Source organism: Protopterus annectens, chromosome 12.part0 (genome assembly GCF_019279795.1).
Source record: "Protopterus annectens isolate FY-2018-M chromosome 12.part0, PAN1.0, whole genome shotgun sequence".
NCBI lineage: Eukaryota > Metazoa > Chordata > Ceratodontiformes > Protopteridae > Protopterus > Protopterus annectens.
Window position 1 is genome coordinate 164,917,603 of NC_056746.1, and position 20,000 is coordinate 164,937,602.

The 20,000-nt window shown below is 41.4% G+C and overlaps 1 protein-coding gene across 4 annotated transcripts in view; it reads right to left on the reverse strand.

Moving 5' to 3' along the window:
* NTHL1 (nth like DNA glycosylase 1) overlaps positions 1-20,000 on the reverse strand; it is a 492,998-nt gene that overhangs the window by 132,112 nt on the left and 340,886 nt on the right. The window contains exon 6 of one of the 4 annotated variants that reach the window (XM_044089195.1): positions 4,396-4,483. The exons of the other annotated variants lie outside the window; for them this stretch is intronic. Coding sequence (XP_043945130.1) covers positions 4,444-4,483 — 40 coding nt within the window. The 3' untranslated portion in view covers positions 4,396-4,443. Of the gene's footprint in view, positions 1-4,395; positions 4,484-20,000 lie in introns of those variants that run through there. 4 annotated transcript variants of the gene reach the window in all.

The window sequence follows — 20,000 nt, forward strand, 5'->3', positions numbered from 1 at the left end:
GTATTTTTCTTTGAAATCAGACCTGTCCTACTGCATTATTTTAAGTTTCTGTGTGATCTCTGAACTCTTAGATATCTCTGTGGTGTAGTAGTTTTGTCTTTTGTTTTAATTATTTATTTTTAAATATTTTTAAAACCTTCTACCTGTGGCTGGTTTGTATAGAGATAAGCTCTAGAGTGCATTGCATATTTATGGAGATTATTGTAATAGGCCAATCTAAAGTAAGCCTTGACTGTTAGTCATACTACCATTGAATTATAATATGACACAGTAATAATTGGACACCCTTTTAAGGGCCTTTTAGTAGCTGACATTATTAGTTGGGTGGTGGCAGTAATTACTACTGTATAGTCTGGGTAGAGAGGCACAGCTGGAGAATCTGTGTCAGCCTTTCCCAGGAGTGTCTGTGAAGTTGTATAAATACTTATCTCAAAGTGTATGTGTTGTGTCAGCTACTTGGCAGGGACATGAAGCACTGGTTGGACAGAAAGGGTACTGGAAGTTTTAGCTTGCTCAGCTAGGCTGAGACCTGGACCCTATAGCTGTGCCAGTGGGGAGTCTTATTGGGGACCTGGTGAGCAAGGGAGCAACCAACCCCAAACTGACTGTTATCTCTGTGTGCACTTAAGGGAAATTGTACTTTACTGTGTGTATTAGTTATCCTCTCCTCTCTTCCAGGAGATGACCTCCCTGGTGTTAGTGGTAAGGATTGAGGCTCCTTGATTGCTGGGCCAGGGCACGGTCATTACAACTTCATTTTATCATGTCCCCATAAATATGGATATTGTTGGACCAATTTGTGTGGGGGTACATAATTTACCGTGATTGCCTTTGTTTTAGCTTCATTAATTTTGTATCCCAAGAAGATCTGAAACTGTCTTAAAATGTTCCATAACACTGTAATGTCCTTTTCTGGCTTTGTCATGTATAAAATATCATCATCTGCAAATAGAACCATCTTTTCCTGACTACCATACCAATTATATCCTTGAATTTCAGAGTCCCTTATTTTCTTTGCAAATGGTTCTAAATATAATGCAAACAACAAAGGAGAAAGCGAACAACCCTGCCTGGTTCCTCTACTCAAGCAGAAGTTATCAGAGAGGACCCCACCCACTTTAATTTTTGCCTCCGATCCCTCATATATACTCCTAATCAACGCATCAGCCCTCAGAAATGTAAGCCCCGGCTGGAACCAGTCAGGGCAATGCCAGTCCTGTGCCATCCAGAAAGGGAAATACAGTATAACAGAAGGGAAAGGAGGGAGGGAAGGAAAACTGCAACATGGAAGAGAAGGACATGTATGGTTATGCTAAGATTTTACACAACTTTTTTATGTCCTTCTATTCCCATTTTACAGTATTCAACATACGGGTGAGTGCAAAAGCTCACTGTGAAGGAGAGGGTGGTGGTCTAGGGGCGTTCTCCAGGAGTCCATGAAGGATAGTCCACAAACACTCACGAAAATTAACTGCAGTCACAAACCAAACCAACAGCAAGACCAGTAATGCTTCTTTATTGCGATCTGGTACCTCGGCTTTTCGCCTTCAAAGGATCACAAATACAAAGTGCAACCAACTGTTTTTATACAAAAAAATTAAGTTGATCAACACTAATTATTCTATTAACTTCATTCATTAATTTATCAATCAAATCTTAAAGTCATTACACAGTATTTTTTCTATATATAAAAAATATTAAAACTAAAATACCTTCAAGTCAAATATGCTTTTGCTTTAAAGTCACATATATTTCAAGTCAAATATATTTATTTTCTTATTACATACTCAAGTGCACGTAATTATTGATATAAATACAAAATTAATTATATCAAAAAAATAATAATCAACAATCATGACCTGAACATAAAAACTAACAATAATGTTAACAATAATATTATCTCATAATGCTGTGCAATATATGAATTTTAGATTTTTTCCATTAAATACTTAATTCTAAATTCAATCCATAAGGTTTTAGTGTATTAAATTTCAAAATCATCCTTGTTTCTAATTCAAGTAATTTTTGAATAAAAATTCCCCCACCTTCAGAACTAAATGGTTTGCCCAAAACACAAAATTTCAGACTGTCAGGCTAACCATTATGTTTTTCCAAAAAATGCTTGGCCACAGGACTAAGTTCATTTTTGTTTCTAATATCTTTTAAATGTTCTAAGATACGAACATGAACCATTCTTTTTGTTTGTCCTATGTACCAAGTATTATTGCAAGAGCAACCTAGAATGTATACCACTCCCACTGATTTACAGTTGAAGCGATATCTTGCAGAGAAAGACACACCATTAATGTTAGTTATATTGCTGGCTCTTCCATGACGGATAGCCCTGGCAAAACCTGCCCTGGCTCTGGAAATATAGTCTAACTTGTAGTGTTTGGGGAAGATGTGTACTGATGATCAAGTGGCTGCTTCAAGAATGGTAGAGGTATCCAAACCCCTGAAGAAGGCTCCAGAGGAGCCAACAAATAAGCGACAAGCTGGATACAGAGAACCACAGTAGCAGCTAGGAGACTGAAAAGTTTACTGTTTAAGCTCTTTCATCAGAATGTATCACAAACTTTTTCAGAAACACTTAGCAAGTAGAATCACACTGTTTAAATATCCCTTCCACACATAAACACATGACCAATTTAACCAATCAAAGCTTGACAAAGCATAATAATTCAATGAGGTCATTCCATGGGCCCCCTCTTCTATTTTTTCTAACTATATCCAAACCAAGAAAACCAAAACAGTGTTCAGGGTGGTCTAACACATGCTTGGCCAGGGAGTTTTAAGATTCCCTTTCTTAATATCCAAGACATGTTCATATATTCTTTCTCTAAATTTTCTTTGGGTTTTCCCAACATAAAAACAGGGACACGGAGAACATTGAGCCAAACAAATAATTCCCACAGGGTTACAGTTACAAAAAAGTTGGTGTGAATTTGCATTTTGTTCACAATAATTACATCCTGTACCTTTATAAAAGGAGACTGTCTACAAAATCCACATTTATGTGTCCCAAACTTCCTACTAGTGGGAAACATGTGGTCATCCTTATTGGATTCCAATAAATTCTTACGAGACCTCCCTCTCCTAAACACAATCCTAAGTGTAGTTCCAACAGTATCCAAGTAACCATCAAAACAAGAAAAAATATTCCAATTCTTTCTCAGAATGTTACATACATGGGAACAATCAATGGTATAGGTGGCAACAAAGGCATGGGTACATTCATCACGGTTGTTGCCACCAAGAGATGAAAAGCCCACCCTCTCATCATTATTATTAGATAGTAAGGGGACATACTGACCAATAACTCTTTTATGTTCAACTTCGGTGTATATACCCTGTATTATGTTGGGGGGATAACCCCTGGAAATTAACATATCAATAAGTTTACCTGCTTCTGTTTTAAGGGTTCCATCATCTGTCACCATCCTGGTAAGTTAAACCAGCTGACCCTTTATTATCCCCCTCTTCTGGTGCTCTGGGTGGCAGCTATCATAATGCATGAAACTATTAGAAAAAGTGAACTTTCAATAAATATTGCTAACCAATCTCTGGTTTAACTTGTCTTCAGAAATCTCTACATCCAAATAAGCTATGTTAGTATCACTCCATTGAGAAGTAAACGTCAAAAAAGTAGTGGATTCATTCATATAGTTGATGTATGTTTGCAGTTCATCTGTGGATTTATTCTATACAATAAATAAATCATCCAGGAAACGCAAATAAATATCCCAGGGGGTATAGCAAATTGCCTAAGAATGTACTTCTTTTCCCACTGAAGTAGAATTATATTAGCAAAGATCGGGGCACAAGCTGCCCCCATCGCCACACCTTTCTTCTGCAAGAAATACTGACCATCAATAAACACGAAATTGTTTTTTAACACCAGTTCCATGCAAATATCCAAACAGTTGATTTCATTGTTGGAAAACTTTTTACACTCAATGAGAAACTTGTGAAACCATTCAAGTCCAATGTCAAATGGTATCACATTAAAAAGATTCATCACATCAACAGTTGTTGTTGCATCTTTCGGCTTTTCCCGGTTAGGGGTCTCCACAGCGGAACTCCGGTCTGCTAATGATTGGCAGTAGATTTTTACGTGCTGAGTTGCCAGCCCTGATGCACAACCTTCAACAAAGGTACGCCCATTCACGCATGTCTCCACACAGAAGACTCTTTAGCTGAGAATCGAACAGGACAACGTCTGTGAGGCGACAACGCTACCACAGCACCACCACCGCAGCTTATTCATCACATCAACAGTGCAAAATATCAAATCATCATCATATTTCACCTTTCTAAGTTTTTCTAAAAAATCCCATGAATCTTTAACAATCTGCTCATGTACATCCAATACATTTTTCAACTTTAGGTCAATAAATTTTGCTAAGGGGTGGGTCTTAAAGCTGGCAACATTTACAATTGGTCTCATCGGTGGGTCCCACAAGTTTCGTGCATCTTAGGGAGCCTGAAAAATAGAGGGAACAATCAGATATTTGACCTCAAAAAACTTCCACTCATCTACTGTAATCTGCCCCTGGTCTAAAATGTCCTGAAGCAACCAATCAATTCTTGCATAGGAAATGTATACCATATTCAACGATGTTTCATCATAAAATTCACCCTGGTACAAAAAAGCATACATTTTGTTTAAATAATCTTCATAATTCATAATCAAAACCCCCCCGCCCTTGTCAAGTTTCATTACCCTCAAGCTCTTGTCATTACATAACTTCCTTAATAACTCACTCTCAGTAAGGACAAGTTGTTGAACTGCATTGCTTTTTTTCTGTAAAAACAATCTAAATTCAAATTCACATAGTTTCTCAAATAATAGCAATGGTGCTGCAAGGGGGGGGGGGTAAACGTGCTTTTTCTGGTTAAAGCAGAAACTACATTGTCCATTTCCCTAGTCTTGAAAAGTATTCTAAAATTAAGATTCCTTAAAAACAGTTTAAAATCGATTAACAAGTTGTCAATTTTCAATCTGGAAGAGGGAACAAAAGTAAACCCTCTGCTCAACACATTCACTAAAGAACTGTCAAACGTATTTGTAGTGAAGTTGAATAAAGAAAAGTCACATTGTGTGTTTTTGGTTATCATTAAAACCAGCATACAATCCCTGGAAAGCAGGTCACCATTGATACCATCACTTTCCTGTATTGCCTCGAATTCCTCCAATTCTGTTTGCGATGTGTTGAACTTATTTCCCCTGTCGAGTTGGTTTGAAAACGCTGGTTCCTTTGGTTCCTTATCCTCTCTGAACGCCTCGTAAATTTTTGAGAAGCAGGGGCGGGATTTTCATATACGCTGTCACTTCCTGCTTCTTCGGTGTTTCCATTATAAGTATCAGAGGGAGAACTGATTTGGTTGCTAGGTTTTGGATAAGCAACCCCTTTCAGATAATCAACTCTATCTCTTTCTAATTTCTTTTCCTTCCTAGCCAAAATGCTAGAAATTGATTTGTCTATGGAAGAAAACATGTTATAAAATTTACCCTGGTACTGTTCAAATAATAAATCATTGGTAATTACCCCCTCAAGGGTGTTAGCTTCTACCATAAGTTCCTCAATCTGGGTGTGGTTGTACTTCATTAGTATTCCTAACTCACACCCCTGTCGATCAAAAGATTCAAGCAATTCACGACGCAGGGGGGAATCAGCCACAAGTCCATTGGGATATTTTCAGTGTCGAAGCCCTTTAGGCATTCTATGCACAGCTATACACATTCACGGAAATAGTTATTCTCAACTTGTAGTTTTTTAATTTTAAATGATTTTTCTTCAGAGGAGGCCATAGCCCTGGTGGAGTGTGCTTTAACCGTACCTTGCAGGGATTTTCCATGGTATACGTAGAGGAGGTGATGGCTTTGGAAATCCAGGTTGAGATAGTTTGTTTAGTTACTGCCTTCCCTAGGGCTCTGGGGTGGAAGGAGACAAAGAGATGATCAGCCTGTTTGATGGACTTGGTTTTATGTACATAAAATCTGAGTTATCTGTGGACGTCCAGGGAGTGAAGTATTTTTTCACTGTGGGAAGAAGGTTGGTAAGTGGATGCCTTGATTCAGGGGAAGATCATTCACCACCTTGGGCATGAAGGAAAGGTTAGTTCTAAGAGTAACCCTATCAGTGTGGAATACCAGGAAAGGTGGAATAGCCATGAGGGCTTGTAGATCTGACGCTCTTCTGGCTGAGTTCAAGGCCATGAGAAGTACAGTTTTCCATGTACAAAATTTTAGGGAAGCTTTGTCTGCTGGCTCAAATGGAGGGAGCGTAAGCTTTTCCAAAATGTAGTTAAGGTCCCATGGGGTGGGCATGGCTTCCTGGGGGGCCTCGGTGAAGGACCCCTTTAAGAAATAACTTAGCTGGTAGTCTGGACACTAGGGAATCCAGAGGAAGGCAAGCTGAAATAGCAGACAAGTGGGCTTTAATGGAAGAATAGGTCAATCCTGTCTGTAGTAGTTCACATAGGTTAAGACAGAACTAGAGGAGTTTTGCTTGCAAGCGGGTCCAACTGTCTTTTGTGACACCATATAGAAAATCTCTTCCACTTTGAAAGGTAAGATTTTCTTGTATTCGGTTTCTTGGCCTCCTGCAAGACAGTGAGCACATCTTCATTGTAAAAGTGTCTGAAGGGGATCAGAATCCTATCAACCACAGGGTGAGGTGCAGTAACTGCCAATGTGGGTGGATTTGAGATCCCTTGTGCTGCGTGAGAAGGTCCACTCCGAGGGGTAACTTGTGGTGATTACCCTTGGATAACTGTAGTAGTAGGGGGGACCAATGCTGCCTTGGCCAATAGGGAGTCACCAACAAGATTTTTGGTCTGTCCTGTTGGATCTTCAGCAGGACCTTCAATACAAGTGGGAAGGTAGGGGAATGCATAGAGAAACTTCCCCTTCTAAGAGACTGAGAAGGCATCTGTTACCAATGCCTGAGAGGATGTGGTAACCTGGTGAAGAAGCAAGGTAGCTGCTGGTTGATGAAGGAGTCGAATAGGACTATTTGAGGTGTACCCAACCAGTGGACTGGGGCCAGGAAGACATCCCTTTGCAGCATCCATTTGTGGTTATTTGTGATGGTTCTGCTGACAGACTGCCTGGGAGTTCTGTAGAGAAGGAATGTAGATAATCTGCAGGGCAACTCCCTGTGAGGTGGCCAGATCCCAGACAAGGAGAGCTAGTTTGTAAAGCAAGTAAGACTTGGTCGCCCCCCCCCCCCCCCATCTGCTGAGATACCACAGTACTGTGGTATTGCTTGTAAAGATCTTTAGTGGTCCCCTGGTGTAGATAGGGTTGGAAGGTTCAAAGGGCCTGGGGAATTGCCCTCATCGCTCAAACATTGATGTGTTCTTTTTTGTGCTTCTCTGGCCACAGCCCCTGCACTTTTTCATGGCCAAGAGTTGCTCGCCAGCCCAAGTCTGAGGCATCTGTGTGGGGTGGGGTGGTTGGAAGGGAAGACCTGGATTGAGGGTCACTTGTTTCAACCACCACTGGATTTCTAGTTTGAGGCAGGGCAGAAGGGGAACCTGTACACTCCAGGGGGTGGGAGTGCTGGGTCCAGACAGATCTTGGGTACCATTCCAACTTTCTCATATGGAGTCTTGCTAATGGTAACATGGGGCTAGTGGCTGCCATGTAGCCCAAGAGCCTGAGGTACTGCCTTGCTGTCAATTCTGTTGTCTGAAGGATCAGACGTAGGTGTTCTGTCAAGCTCTCCATCTTTTGGTGGGGCAGGTAGGCTTTCATAATGACTGTTCGAATTCTTCACCACAAGAAGACAATGTCTTGAGTAGGTTCCATATGGGATTTTGGGAAGTTGACCTGAAATCCCAGGGACTGTAGGTGGGAAACAGAAAGCAATATATTGTCTCCCTGCTGTCTGTCTGTATCAGCAGGTTGTCCAAATAAGGAAATATCTGGATTCCTTTTGTCCTGCAAAATGCAATCATTGGAGCCAAACACTGGGTGAATACTCTGGGTGCAGTGGAAAGCCCAAAGGGCAAGACAGAGAATTGACAGTGAGAAGGGCTCACCAAGAACCTCAGATAATTCCTGAAGGTAGGTTTTATGGGGATGTGAAGGTAGGCATCCTTTATATCTAAGATGGCCATAAATCCTTGGGGAAGCAGGAGAGGGAACAGAGCTGGTAAGGTCAACATCCTGAAGGTAGGAACCTGAAGGAAGAGGTTTAGAAGAGAGAGAGAGAGAGAGATCCAGAATTGGTCTCCAAAGACAGTCTTTTCTTGGGACCAGGAAAATCCTGCAGTAGAAACCTCTTCCTTTCACAGCCAGAGGTACAGGTTCGATGGTGCCTTGAGCCAGCAGTGTTTGAAGTACTGGCTGCAATGGGTGAAACTGTTGCTTGGGAGGTTGTGGGATACCCTTTCACTTTGGGGGCATATGTCAGGTCATATAATACCCGTTTTGAATGACTGAATGGACCCATTTGTCTAATGTGATGATGTCCACTAAGAGAGACAGTGGGAGAGACGTACCAACAGGGGAAGAGAAGGAGGAGGACGAGGTTGAAAGTTTGGCAGGCAGTCAGATGCTAGGGTGGCCTCTGGCTAGAAGTGGGGGTAGCTCTAGTAGGAGGAGCTTGCTTTCTGGTTGGTTTTCTAGGCCTTGTAGAAACAGCAGGGGGAGAGTGTTTTCAAATAAACTGTGTTTTAGCTGGGTAGTTTCTTTGGAATTCTGGGGAGACTAGCAAGTGCTTTAAATCCTGCATTTCTTTCCTCTTCCACTGTACTGACTTAAACAAATCAGCCACTTTGGCACCAAGCAAAGCTGTGTTACCCAGGGGGCATAAATCAGCTTTGCTCTAAAGTCATCTGCTAGGAATATCTTCTTAAGGCAAATGCTGATGCTGCTGACCTTGATGAGGCTTCAGCAGCATCATAACTGCACTTTATAGAGTGTCTGGTAACCTGGGATGTGAGAGCCATACAGGAAGACAGTGAAGCTTTGGCAGCACAATCAGGTGCATCAGCCAATTCCTTGGAGGCTTTTTCCAGGAGGATTAAGGCATATTTAGCCATGTGTGTCTGGTAGTTAGTAGCCCTGAAGGCCAGAGTAGCAGAGGTGTAACTTTTCTTACCCAGACGCTCCATGGTTTTGCTGTCTTTGTCAGCAGGGAGGATGGTGGTGGTGGGTAAGAGTTTTGATGTCTTATCTTTGGAGATGGAGATGATGTCAGGGTCTGCTGGAGGACACCTAAACAGATACTTGGCAGTTTCAGGGACTTTATAAAGTCTATTCGGTCTGCGTGGAGCCAGAGGTTGTGAGTCAGGGTTCAAGGATGCTGTGGAGAAGGCATCCAGGAAGGCAGGCAGAATTGCAGGAACACAGACGGGCTTTGGGAACCATCTGAATGAGGTTATAATACCTTTTTTGAACCTCAGTCATTTCAAAGGATTCCCACTTAAAATGATCTTCCATCTTGGTAATGGTTTCCCCAAAGGTCAAATCCTCAGCTGGGGAGTAAGGGTCAGTAGATTCTTCCTCTGGGGAACCACACCCCAAGGGACAAGAAAGCTGAGAGGTATAAGAAAGTGATTTTTTAGATGAGGAATCAAATAGATCTTCCTCTTCCCTCATGGATGGGTCTGTAGTTAGAGGCCTTGGACTCAAAATAGGAGAAGGGATGTTAGCAGTACCTGTAGTGGTAGGCCGTAAGGCCATGAAGGCATTAAACAAACCTTGGCTGAAAGCCTGCCAGTTAGGCAGGCTTTCAGTAGGAGTAGAGATATACTTCCTCTTTTCCTTCTTTTTTAGAGGTCTGGCAGGCGTCTGAAGGGAGGAAGGTCTGCAATCAGGTGACTGTAAGAAACTGGAGGGATCCCACAGATCTATCAGTATTGCTGGTCCCCCCGAGACTTCAGAAAAATCTCTACAGATGTACCTCCCTGCGGGACTGTGCGGCTTCCATGGAGGTACCCGCAATATCTGAGGCAGAGTAGCCAGATTCCTCTACCAGGCTGACGTCGGTCACAGGCTTAGGAGGTGGAAGAGGTGCAGTGGTAGTGGTAGGCCTGACCGTCTTGGCTTTCTTTTTTGGCAGTTCAGCAGGTACATCAGCGGAACCCCCCATATCTAAGGCTATTTTGTTTTAATCTTTGATTCTCTAGATAAAGGTTAAGCACATGCATACGGCTGTGCAAGCTTTTGGACACAAACGCCTGACAAATGCAGCATGCCTTATAGTCATGCGACTGTCTCAAACAAAAGAGAGCCTGATCGTGGGCACCCTTGTGAGCTATCTGATGGACGCACTTACCTTGCCCTTTCTGGATGACATGAACAGGCATTTAATTAAAGAAAATGACCGAAAGGTTCCCAAATGGGGCACTTATCTGATTCCTCAAAATCCAACGGCTGTGAAGGCAGGAACACCTGATGTTTGACTGGTGGCAGAAAAGTTCTGCGGGCTGGTGTGTGCAGACGTCACTTTTATGGCTCACACTCCACTAGTCACATTAGATGTCCCATGCACCATACAGTGACTGAAAACTTTTGTATACTGGCTGGACGTTCGGGTAGCAAGAGGAGTAAACCCATATGCTGAATACTGCAACATGGGAATAGAAGGGCATATGACTGTACTTTAACTTCTGTCTGCTCTAGGCAACACATTTTCCTAATCAATACTACACACTTATGGCACAGGAAAATACTATGCAATCAGTCTAAAGACTAACATGCCTACCCAATAACCAGACAGTGACCAAATGCAATAATCAAAACATGCACCCAGTTTCTGTGTGGGGAAACTCCTTACCCATTATGCCACCCACCAATATCTTACACCAAGTTACTCATCCTAACATACATTCAGACCTCAAACCATGGGCAGCAAAGCAAAAGGAGGTGGAGTTTCAACATATATTAAAGACAAGCACACCTCCAGGCTGGTCAAACAGTATAATGCACAAGAGACACTCCAGGTGCAGTTAACCGTTGACAAGACCCCTATTCAAATCATAGCTAGCTACAGGCCCCCCAACTTTGACTCAAGATGCCCACTCCACCTATCTAGACCTCTTTGAATCTATCAAGATTCAACACTTTACCCTGATCCTGGGCGACGTTAACTATCCAACCACAGACTGGAAGAACTACTCATACCAAACACAAATGCCCAGAGATTCTTTGATTTTGTCAGTGCAAATGCCTTGAACCAGCTGGTTGACACCCCCAACAAGAGGTGAAAATATCTTGGACTTGGTATTAACCAACAGGAGTAACCACTGCAGCATCCCTACAGTGTCATCCTCCCTGGTAAGATCAGACCGCAAAGAGATCACTTTCAAAGTCACCATCTCCCCCGACCCACCTCCCTAGCTAGGGTCAAACAAAAATAAACTTTTGCAATGCTGATTACAACCTCTTGAGGGAAGGTATACACAGCTTCACAGCCCCCTCCCCTCAACAGTAACTGGCACAATAGTACCAATAATACACCAAAGTACTATTCAAGCATTTATATAACTACATGGAATCAGAAATACCCAACTGGACAAAATCCTCCTCCTCAAGGAAGAATAAACCTGTCTGATAGACATCTACAATGAATAAACTCTACAATAAAAGGATAAAACTGCTGTCCAAGACCAAGAAGATGTGAGTGTCTAACTGGAAGTACTCTCTCCTTAGCCTGAACAAGCAAATAAGAGCAGTAGTGAAATCATCCAAAGCAAACTGAGTCCAAACTGGCCACATTTACTAAAGACAATCATAAGGCCTTCTTTGCAACCTCAAAGCAAGCACTCAGAACTGGTGGTCAAGGACACCACATACACTAACGCCACAGATATAGCCAACCTGCTGGCAGACAGGTTCAGTGAAAACTTCACCCCTCTGTCCCCCCCCCCCATCAGTAAATCAGAACATCCCCAGCACCTGCCCCCCTCCCCTTATCTCTAGGGGAGCAAGTCATCACCGTCTTCTCAAAGGCAAAAAAATACAGCCTCCAAGGGACCCAATAACATCCCAGGCTGCATCCTACATGAACTCAGGCAAAAATCTGCGGAACCATTAGGCACCCTATTCAACCAAAGCCAGAGTACCAGCTTCATCCCAGCTGAGTGGAGGACAGCCACTGTTGTCCTTTTGCACGAAGGTGGAGCGTCCACCGATCCAGGAAATTACAGACCCATAAGCCTAACTAGTCTGACCTGCAAGGCCATGGAATGGATTATCGTGGACCTCATTAACAAGGATATTGGCAACCTCCAAACACTTGATCCCACACAGCCTGGTTTCGTCAATGAGAGATCTTGCCTGTTAAATCTGGTCAACTTCTTTGAGACAGTCACCAAAGCCATGGACGAGGGGAAGACTGTGCACACAGCCTACCTTGACCTGGCCAAAGCCTTCCATACCATTCCCTCCTTGGGTATAATAGATAAACTCTCTCAACTAGGCATCAATCTGTATGTTACCAGATGGGTAGCAAACTGGCTCACTAATAGAAACCACCTAGTCAAAATAGAGGAAGCCACCTAAAGCAGTAGACTTGTAATGAATGGTATTCCCCAGGGATCGGTCTTGGGGCCTCTGTTGTTTGGGATAAACTTTTCTGAGGTGCAAGCCAAAACCAGTGGGCTATGGCTGACTAGATATGCAGATGACTACAAGCTGGGTACTGTCAACAATTTCCCTAGTGATGTGGACATCCTCCAAGATGGTCTCACCCAAACAAATGACTGGTGCTAGAAACATGGCCTCAAACTGAATATCAAACAATGCATCATCATCCCCTATGAGGAGCATGGCGTCCCCACAAATTATCACTTTAATAACAAGGTCCTAAGCACAAATTCAGTCATGAGGGACTTGGGGACCCAGGTTGATAGCAAACTGACTTTTGACCACCATATTGCCTCCATTGTAGGGAAAGCTTTCTACATTGGTCCACCTCATTAGGAAGGGTATCTCATCCAGGGACAAGGAGTTCGTAACATTCCTGCATTCTTCCCTTATAAGACCTATTACTGACTACAATGCCTTTTTTGGCATGTACCTCAAAAAGCACATGCAGCAGCTTGAGAGACCACAAAGGTTCCTCACCCCGATAACCCAGGGCCTCAAACATCTACCGTACACAGATAGGCTAAAAGCACTGTCCCTCTACTCACTCTCATACAGACTCCTCAGAGGTGACCTCTGTCTGGAATACAAAGCAATCTCAAACCCCACCTTGATGGTACTGCTGCATATCCAAAAGTCAAGCTCCACTCAAGTAACCTGCACACGCGACCTCAACCTAGTCTGTGACATCAATAGGACTTGTTGGCAGGACAGATATGTGTCCCAGAGACTTCCCCTTCTGTGGAAAAGACTCCCTCTCCACATCAAGCAGAGTACCTCATTAACACTTTTTAAGCGCAACCCGGATAACTGGAAAAGGAACAGAAAATACACCCCTGGGATTCCTTCTGTGTCTATGCTGGACAGGGGCATCATGTGCTGACTTGTCAGAATATCGGCTAAATTCTTGGCTAGGCTTGTAAGGGCCTAAGGGCCAATAGCCTAGTAACTTCCTATGATCCTATAATCCTATGGTATCTTATGAACACAGCAAACCAGGGCAATGTCACTAATTAGGCTTGGTTTTCGCTCTTTGTCCACCAATGAAAATGCCTTCTCAAAAAGAGCTCCAGACATTTGTAATTTCATATCTGATGAAACTAGATATATCCCAGTTTCATTTTTGGCCTTAGGAATGCTTTACTTACACAAATGTACTTTTCAGTGGGAAAGATCTTACCATGACAGTAGATGTCCTATTTCTCATTGTTGCAGTATTTTTCACTCTTGAGAAATCCTGCCGTGGATAGCCAAATGTCCAGCCAGCATACCAAAGCCTTTACATCTTGCAGGTGCTGTACGTCAGAAATATGTCCTACATGCAAAGAGTAAGGTACAACATGTATGTCACCAGCGTGCCTAATCCTTAGAAAGGAAGTATCCCAGAAGAATCAGACCAACTCCAAAGAAAAGCAATAACGTGTACATCCAAGAAGGGAGGAAGAAGGAGAAAAGGATGCAAGAAAAACCCCTCGGCTAGAAGAAAGTAACAGAAAGTAATGGGGGTGGAGGATGGAGGGACAGAATACTGCAGCAGTGAGAAGTAGGACATCTATTATGGTAAGATTTTACGCAACTGTACTGTCTTTCCTTATCACTGTTGCAGTACTCTTTAATCTTGGGAGAATACAAAACCTACTGGAAAGTAAGGGCTTAGGAAGCCACAGAAGAATTCTCCAAAAACCCATGAGGGATGGCTTTGGCTCTACAAATGACATACAACTTGTAATGTTTGGTGAAAGTGTGAACAGAAGATAAACTAGCAGATTCCAAGATGGCTCTAGTATCCAGACCCTTGGGGAAAAAGTACCAAGAGAGGCCACTGTCCTGATAGAATTAGCACAAACAGAAAGCTGCTTGCTATGAAAATAACTGCAGAAAGAAATGGCTTAGAAATCCAGGAGGAAATAGTTTGCTTAGATACCACCAAACTCAATTTCCTGGCATGAAAGAAAACAAAAAGCTGCTCAGATTTCATGATAGGTTTTGTCTTGTCTAGGCAATATCTGAGCTGTCTATATAAATCCAAGGTTTGAAGAACTCTCTCACTTGGATTCTGTGGAGAAGGGAAAAAGAAGGAAGACAAATTTAATTTTTTTGTCTTTGATAACACTGTGAAAGTCTGACTGAGCCAGTGACTCATATTCAGCAGAGGCATGGAGAGGAAAGCTCCACAAGAAATTCAAAAACATTTAAACAGTAGTTCAGTAATTATATGCAAGGGAAGAAAAGCTCCACAAGAGATTAAAAATATTTAAATAGTAGTTCAGTAATTATATGCAAGGGGATAAAAGCCCCACAACAGATAAAATATTTTAAAATGAGTTGAGGAGTATGGTTCCACAAAAACATATACAATTTTTACAGTAGAAGATAAGTAATTATATACAAGGGGAGAAAAATGCATAACAGATAAAAACACAGACTGAAATACATTTACAGAAATATCACTAGGATAAATTGCAATCAAGAATACAATATGTATTGCAAGTAGCAAGACACTGCAGAAGCGGATAGCCTATGTCAAGCAAACTAATATACACTTATTCAAAATACTGACTATATTTCTAATAATGTATGGAGGTGAAAAACAATACAGTATTCTGCTGCCAAAAACAGACAAAATAATGGAAAGAGGTGAGGAACAGAAGGGAAAATTAAAGACATGGAGAGAGTCTCATTAACAGCTATGTGGAACGTAATGTCAAACCTCTTATAGCCTACACACACCCTAGCATTCCAGAATATTTCTGAAAAATCAACTTAAAAACATAAAATAATTAAGGCTTCTCTTCTGCAGAACATCAAAGATTGACAGTACTAGTGTCATTTTATTAATAACTCCTTGCCCTAATACTGCCCGTTAATAGCTTGTAAAGTCACTTAGTTAAAAAATCTGACCCAAGAAAGGTCTGAACGCCATAAGCAGTTAACTAAAAGTATACAAAAAGGTGCAATAGGCTTGAATTTGTTATTATTAGAAAGATGAGAATGTTATGTAAGTACACAAGAGAGGAAAATAAATAGTAAACACTAGCTGAAGAAGTACTAATGTATTATGGTATTGTTAAAGTCAGAGCTTCTTTTTATTTTAGGTCATTACTACTTGCTAACATAAGTAGGTAGTAGTGAATTTAGAGTGAGAAAGGCATAACAGGCTAACACGGGTGGACTATGGCTGACCAAGTTCGCAGATGACTGCAAACTGGGTGCCGTAATCGACTCTCCGGCTGACACAAGCATCCTCCAAAAGGGTCTCACAGAGACGGATAACTGGTGCTAGAGCCATGGCCTAAAGCTAAATGCCAAAAAGTGCATAGTCATCCCCTCTGGGAAAAACAAAGTGCCCACAAATTACCACATAGGTGGTAATCCATTAAGTACGGAAGAAGTAATTAGGGACTTGGGGACCCAAGTAGATAGCAATCTCTCCTTTGACAATCACGTTGCCAAAGTGGTTAGAAAGACCTTCTATATAGCCCACCTTATCATGAAAGAATTCACATCTAGATCAAGAGAGGTCATTGTGCCCCTCTACTCATCACTTATCAGGCCCATAATTGAATACAATGCCCCATTTGGGATGTACCTTAATAGACATGCTTCATCTCAGGAAATCCAAATCCCTTAAAGCTACACACTCCTGGGACTTGAACCTCAGCACAGAAATAAATAGGACATGCTGGAGGGACAGATTCATATCCCAGAGGCTCTCCTCACTCTGGAACAAAATCCCAATCCATGTTAGGCAGAGCCCCTCACTGACCCTCTTCAAGAGAAATCTTGACGAGTGGATGGGAGATCATAAGTTTACCCCTGGGATCTCTTCTGTGTCCCTGCTTGACAGAGGTACAGTAAACTAACCTTAAAAGGGCTACCTTCTGTGACCTACTATACAGAGGCACAGTCAACTAATCTAAAAGGGTGGTGAAAGCCTGGCTAGGCTTGTAAATGCCCTAGGGCAGACAGCCTAGTATCAACCTATGAACCTATAAATAGGAGGTAATGCATCTCTTTTAAGGGTTGTGCATATACAGTTTCAGGTGTCAAGACAGACTTTTTTCAGATTGGTCTTGACATTTGAAAGGTTGTTAGTATTTTAAGGGATAAGGGTATAGATCTTCATGAGTAGGCTACATAGGTGAAAAAGAGAGTTTCCTGCTGACAGGTGTGGTTTGTAGGTAGTAAGGAGCATTTTGTTTCCAAATCGAAGTGGCCTAGCAGAGTTGTATGTGTAGTAAATCAAGTAGGGCTTTGCTTTGTATATTAATTTGTGGCTAGAAGTAGTTATGTCTAAATGAGTTGCTTGGGTAATTCAAGCAAATCAAGCTGTTTTAGGGCTAACCAGTGACAGATTCTGTTTGATGAGTTAATGGCAAACTTTACTATTTCATTGTAGAACTGGTTTACCTTACTTTGGACAGAAGTTTGAAGGTTACACAGTAGTAAGGAATCATACTGTAAAGATGGGAGTAGGAGTGTAGGGGCCAGGAGTTTCCTGGATGAATCAATTAAGTAGTTCTTTTTGTTCTAAAGAGCATCCCTAATTTTTCTAAGTTTACTTGATAACTTGAAATTTGACTTATATGTGCAACAGGCTATCCTCAGTTAGCATGCATAGTAGCTTGGTATGAGGAATGATTTATATAGGGGTGTTATCAGACACCGTTATAGAGAAATTTGTTTGAGGTGTGTAATGGCTTTTGGGTAGAAAAAAAGCAGCTTTGTTTTTTTTGGATTGTGTAGAAGCTGGAAGTTATTCAGACAGCTTTCAACTGATGAAAATAACTCTGAGGTGAGGTATTGTAGAGTAATTGTATTACTTGCAGAACAGATTAATGTGGCGTTGTCAGGATGCTGTATGAGAGATGAATGACATTTAGTAAAGTATGGGCTACTGGTAAATATCTTGAAAAGCAGTGGCACCAGTATGGAACCTCAGGGAACACCTATTTTGGTGAGTAGTAATGATAATAATTAATCCATTTAACAGACTGGAGTCTAACGGAAAAGTAGGTGGAGAACCAGCTGGTGTAACTACTTGATAGCCTTCTTCTAAAATAATTCTCTTCACTTAGCCTTTGTGAGACAGTATCAAAGGTCTTGGACAGATCCAGAAACAAAACACGGCAGAAACCAGATGGCCTTTGTCTCTGGCTAGGACAGTAGTGTTGGTGAAGTCTGAGAGAGTTGTGGTAGTGCTATGCTCTGGTCTACAATCATGCTGTCTAGGGATAAGGAGGTTGTTCATTTGTAAATGAGTCATTCATTGATTATGAATGCATTTTTCAAGGATTTTTGAAAAGGGGAGAGAATGGCAAAGGGTCTAAAGTTAGGCATATCATTGGAGATACCTCCTTTGTGAAGTGGGATTATGAGAGATTTTATTTCGTAAGGCTGGGACATGTGATTCCTGAGCAGACCTATTAATGAGAATGGATACTGGAAAAGACATTGAACTGGGTGCTATTTCTAAGAAATCTCCATGAATTCCATTTGGAGAAAGTGTACTCAGTTTAATTTGTTTGAGGTATTTCTTGATTGTTATGACAGATACTGGTTGAAAGGAGAAAAAGTGAGTATTACCAGAACTGAGAGGTGAGACTGAGTGGGATATAGTGAAGATTATTAGAGGAAGTTGATGTGTTTTGAATTTCATTATGTAGTAGTTTAGTGGGGTATATATCATAACATCGAATTTGTATTAACATCGAATGGCCATAACCTCGAATGTGCCGTTCATCAAATTTGTACTTGTGGGATCATGGTACAGTGAGGATCAGTAAATATGCCCTTTCCTAACTGTAGTGCGACCTCAGAGTTGGTTTATATAATTAGCAGGGGGTGTGGAGGGAGCAGCCCCCCACATGAACAGATTCGATGAACGGCACATTCTAGATTATGGCCGTTCAATGTTATGTGAATTTGATGTTATGATATAAACCCATTTGGTGATGCTAATGATAAAGTGATCATTGAAAGCATTAGCTGCTTCTTCTGGAGAATAGTAGGGGTTGGGTTTTCCATTTGATCCAGGATATAGTATTTTAGATATTGTGGCACAGAATTGTCTTGAATTTTTGTAGCATCTATTCTGCAAATTTGAGTGATAAAATTTCATGTCAAGTTTGACCTGGCATTTGGGTTTCTTTTGTTAAGTATTTGTATTGTTGAATATTTTCTGTTTTACTGCTGAGCCATGCCTTCCAGGTTTTATCTCTGCTACTTATGAATTTCCTGGAGGTAAACAGTGAGACAAGGAGCAGGGTTATTTTGCACTCTTTTAAGCCTTAGGGGGGCCATGCTGTTTAGCAGTTCTATAAATATCTTATTAAAATAAACAACTGCATTTTCTAGTGGCAGGATTTTTCGGATGTTGCAGTTGTGAGATTGTAGTGAGGTATTAAACGGTTGTGGGTCAAAGTTGTTCACGTTGCGAGAGGATTTATGTGTGTGTTCATTGGCAGAAATATGGTATTCCTCTTGTTTTAATTTCTCCACGTCTTTTGGGTTTCTAATACCATGATGGAAATTTACCCCATTCCCCAAGTCAAAGTATGATTAAAGTTCATGAAATTAGTATTGTTTCAATCTTAGATGTTAGCCAGAAGTGCTCTTCTCAGCAACCACAATGTGCCCAGTAATGACTCCTCCTGCAATTCGTATGGAGTTACATGTATCAGTAACATATCTAAATACGACTGTAGATTCTTTTTATAAGACCCATTGCTCCTACTACTACTGGAACTGTCTGGGTATCTTTCTTCCACATTGCACTCATTTCTGCCTGCAAATCCTGATATTTTATGAATTTGTGTCTCTCTGTACACAAGACACTGTAGTCACTGGGTGTAGCAATTTCAATAATCAACGCTACTTTTGTCTTCTTTCCATGGACCACCATATCTGGTTTTCTTGCATCTATCGTTTGAACTGTTGGTAATGGGTGATGTAGACTTCAACATTTTCTATGATGCTTTGTGGCTCATGTTTCCAGTGTTTTTCAGCTACTTCAGTATTATGTTTGCATGCTCCCCAGTGCAACAGTCTTGCCACATTATTATGCCTTTCAGTATACAGTCCTTCTGCCATTTGTATGTCACAACCAACAACAAGGTGTACAACCGTTTCCAATTCTGTTTTACAAAACCTATATTTGTCTGTTTCTCCCACATGTTCAACGGACTTTGTAAACCAACATGTACGTAGTCCACTATCTTGGGCCGCCAATATTAACCTATTGTTTTTGGTTTGAATTCACCTGTCCTTAACCATTCCTGCATTCTATCCTGATCAACATGAGGTTGTTCCAGGAGTTTTTATACTTGCAATCAATCTTCCAAATTTCTTGCTTTCTCATCTAATCCTTCACCTTTTATTCTTTCTTTTGTTTTTT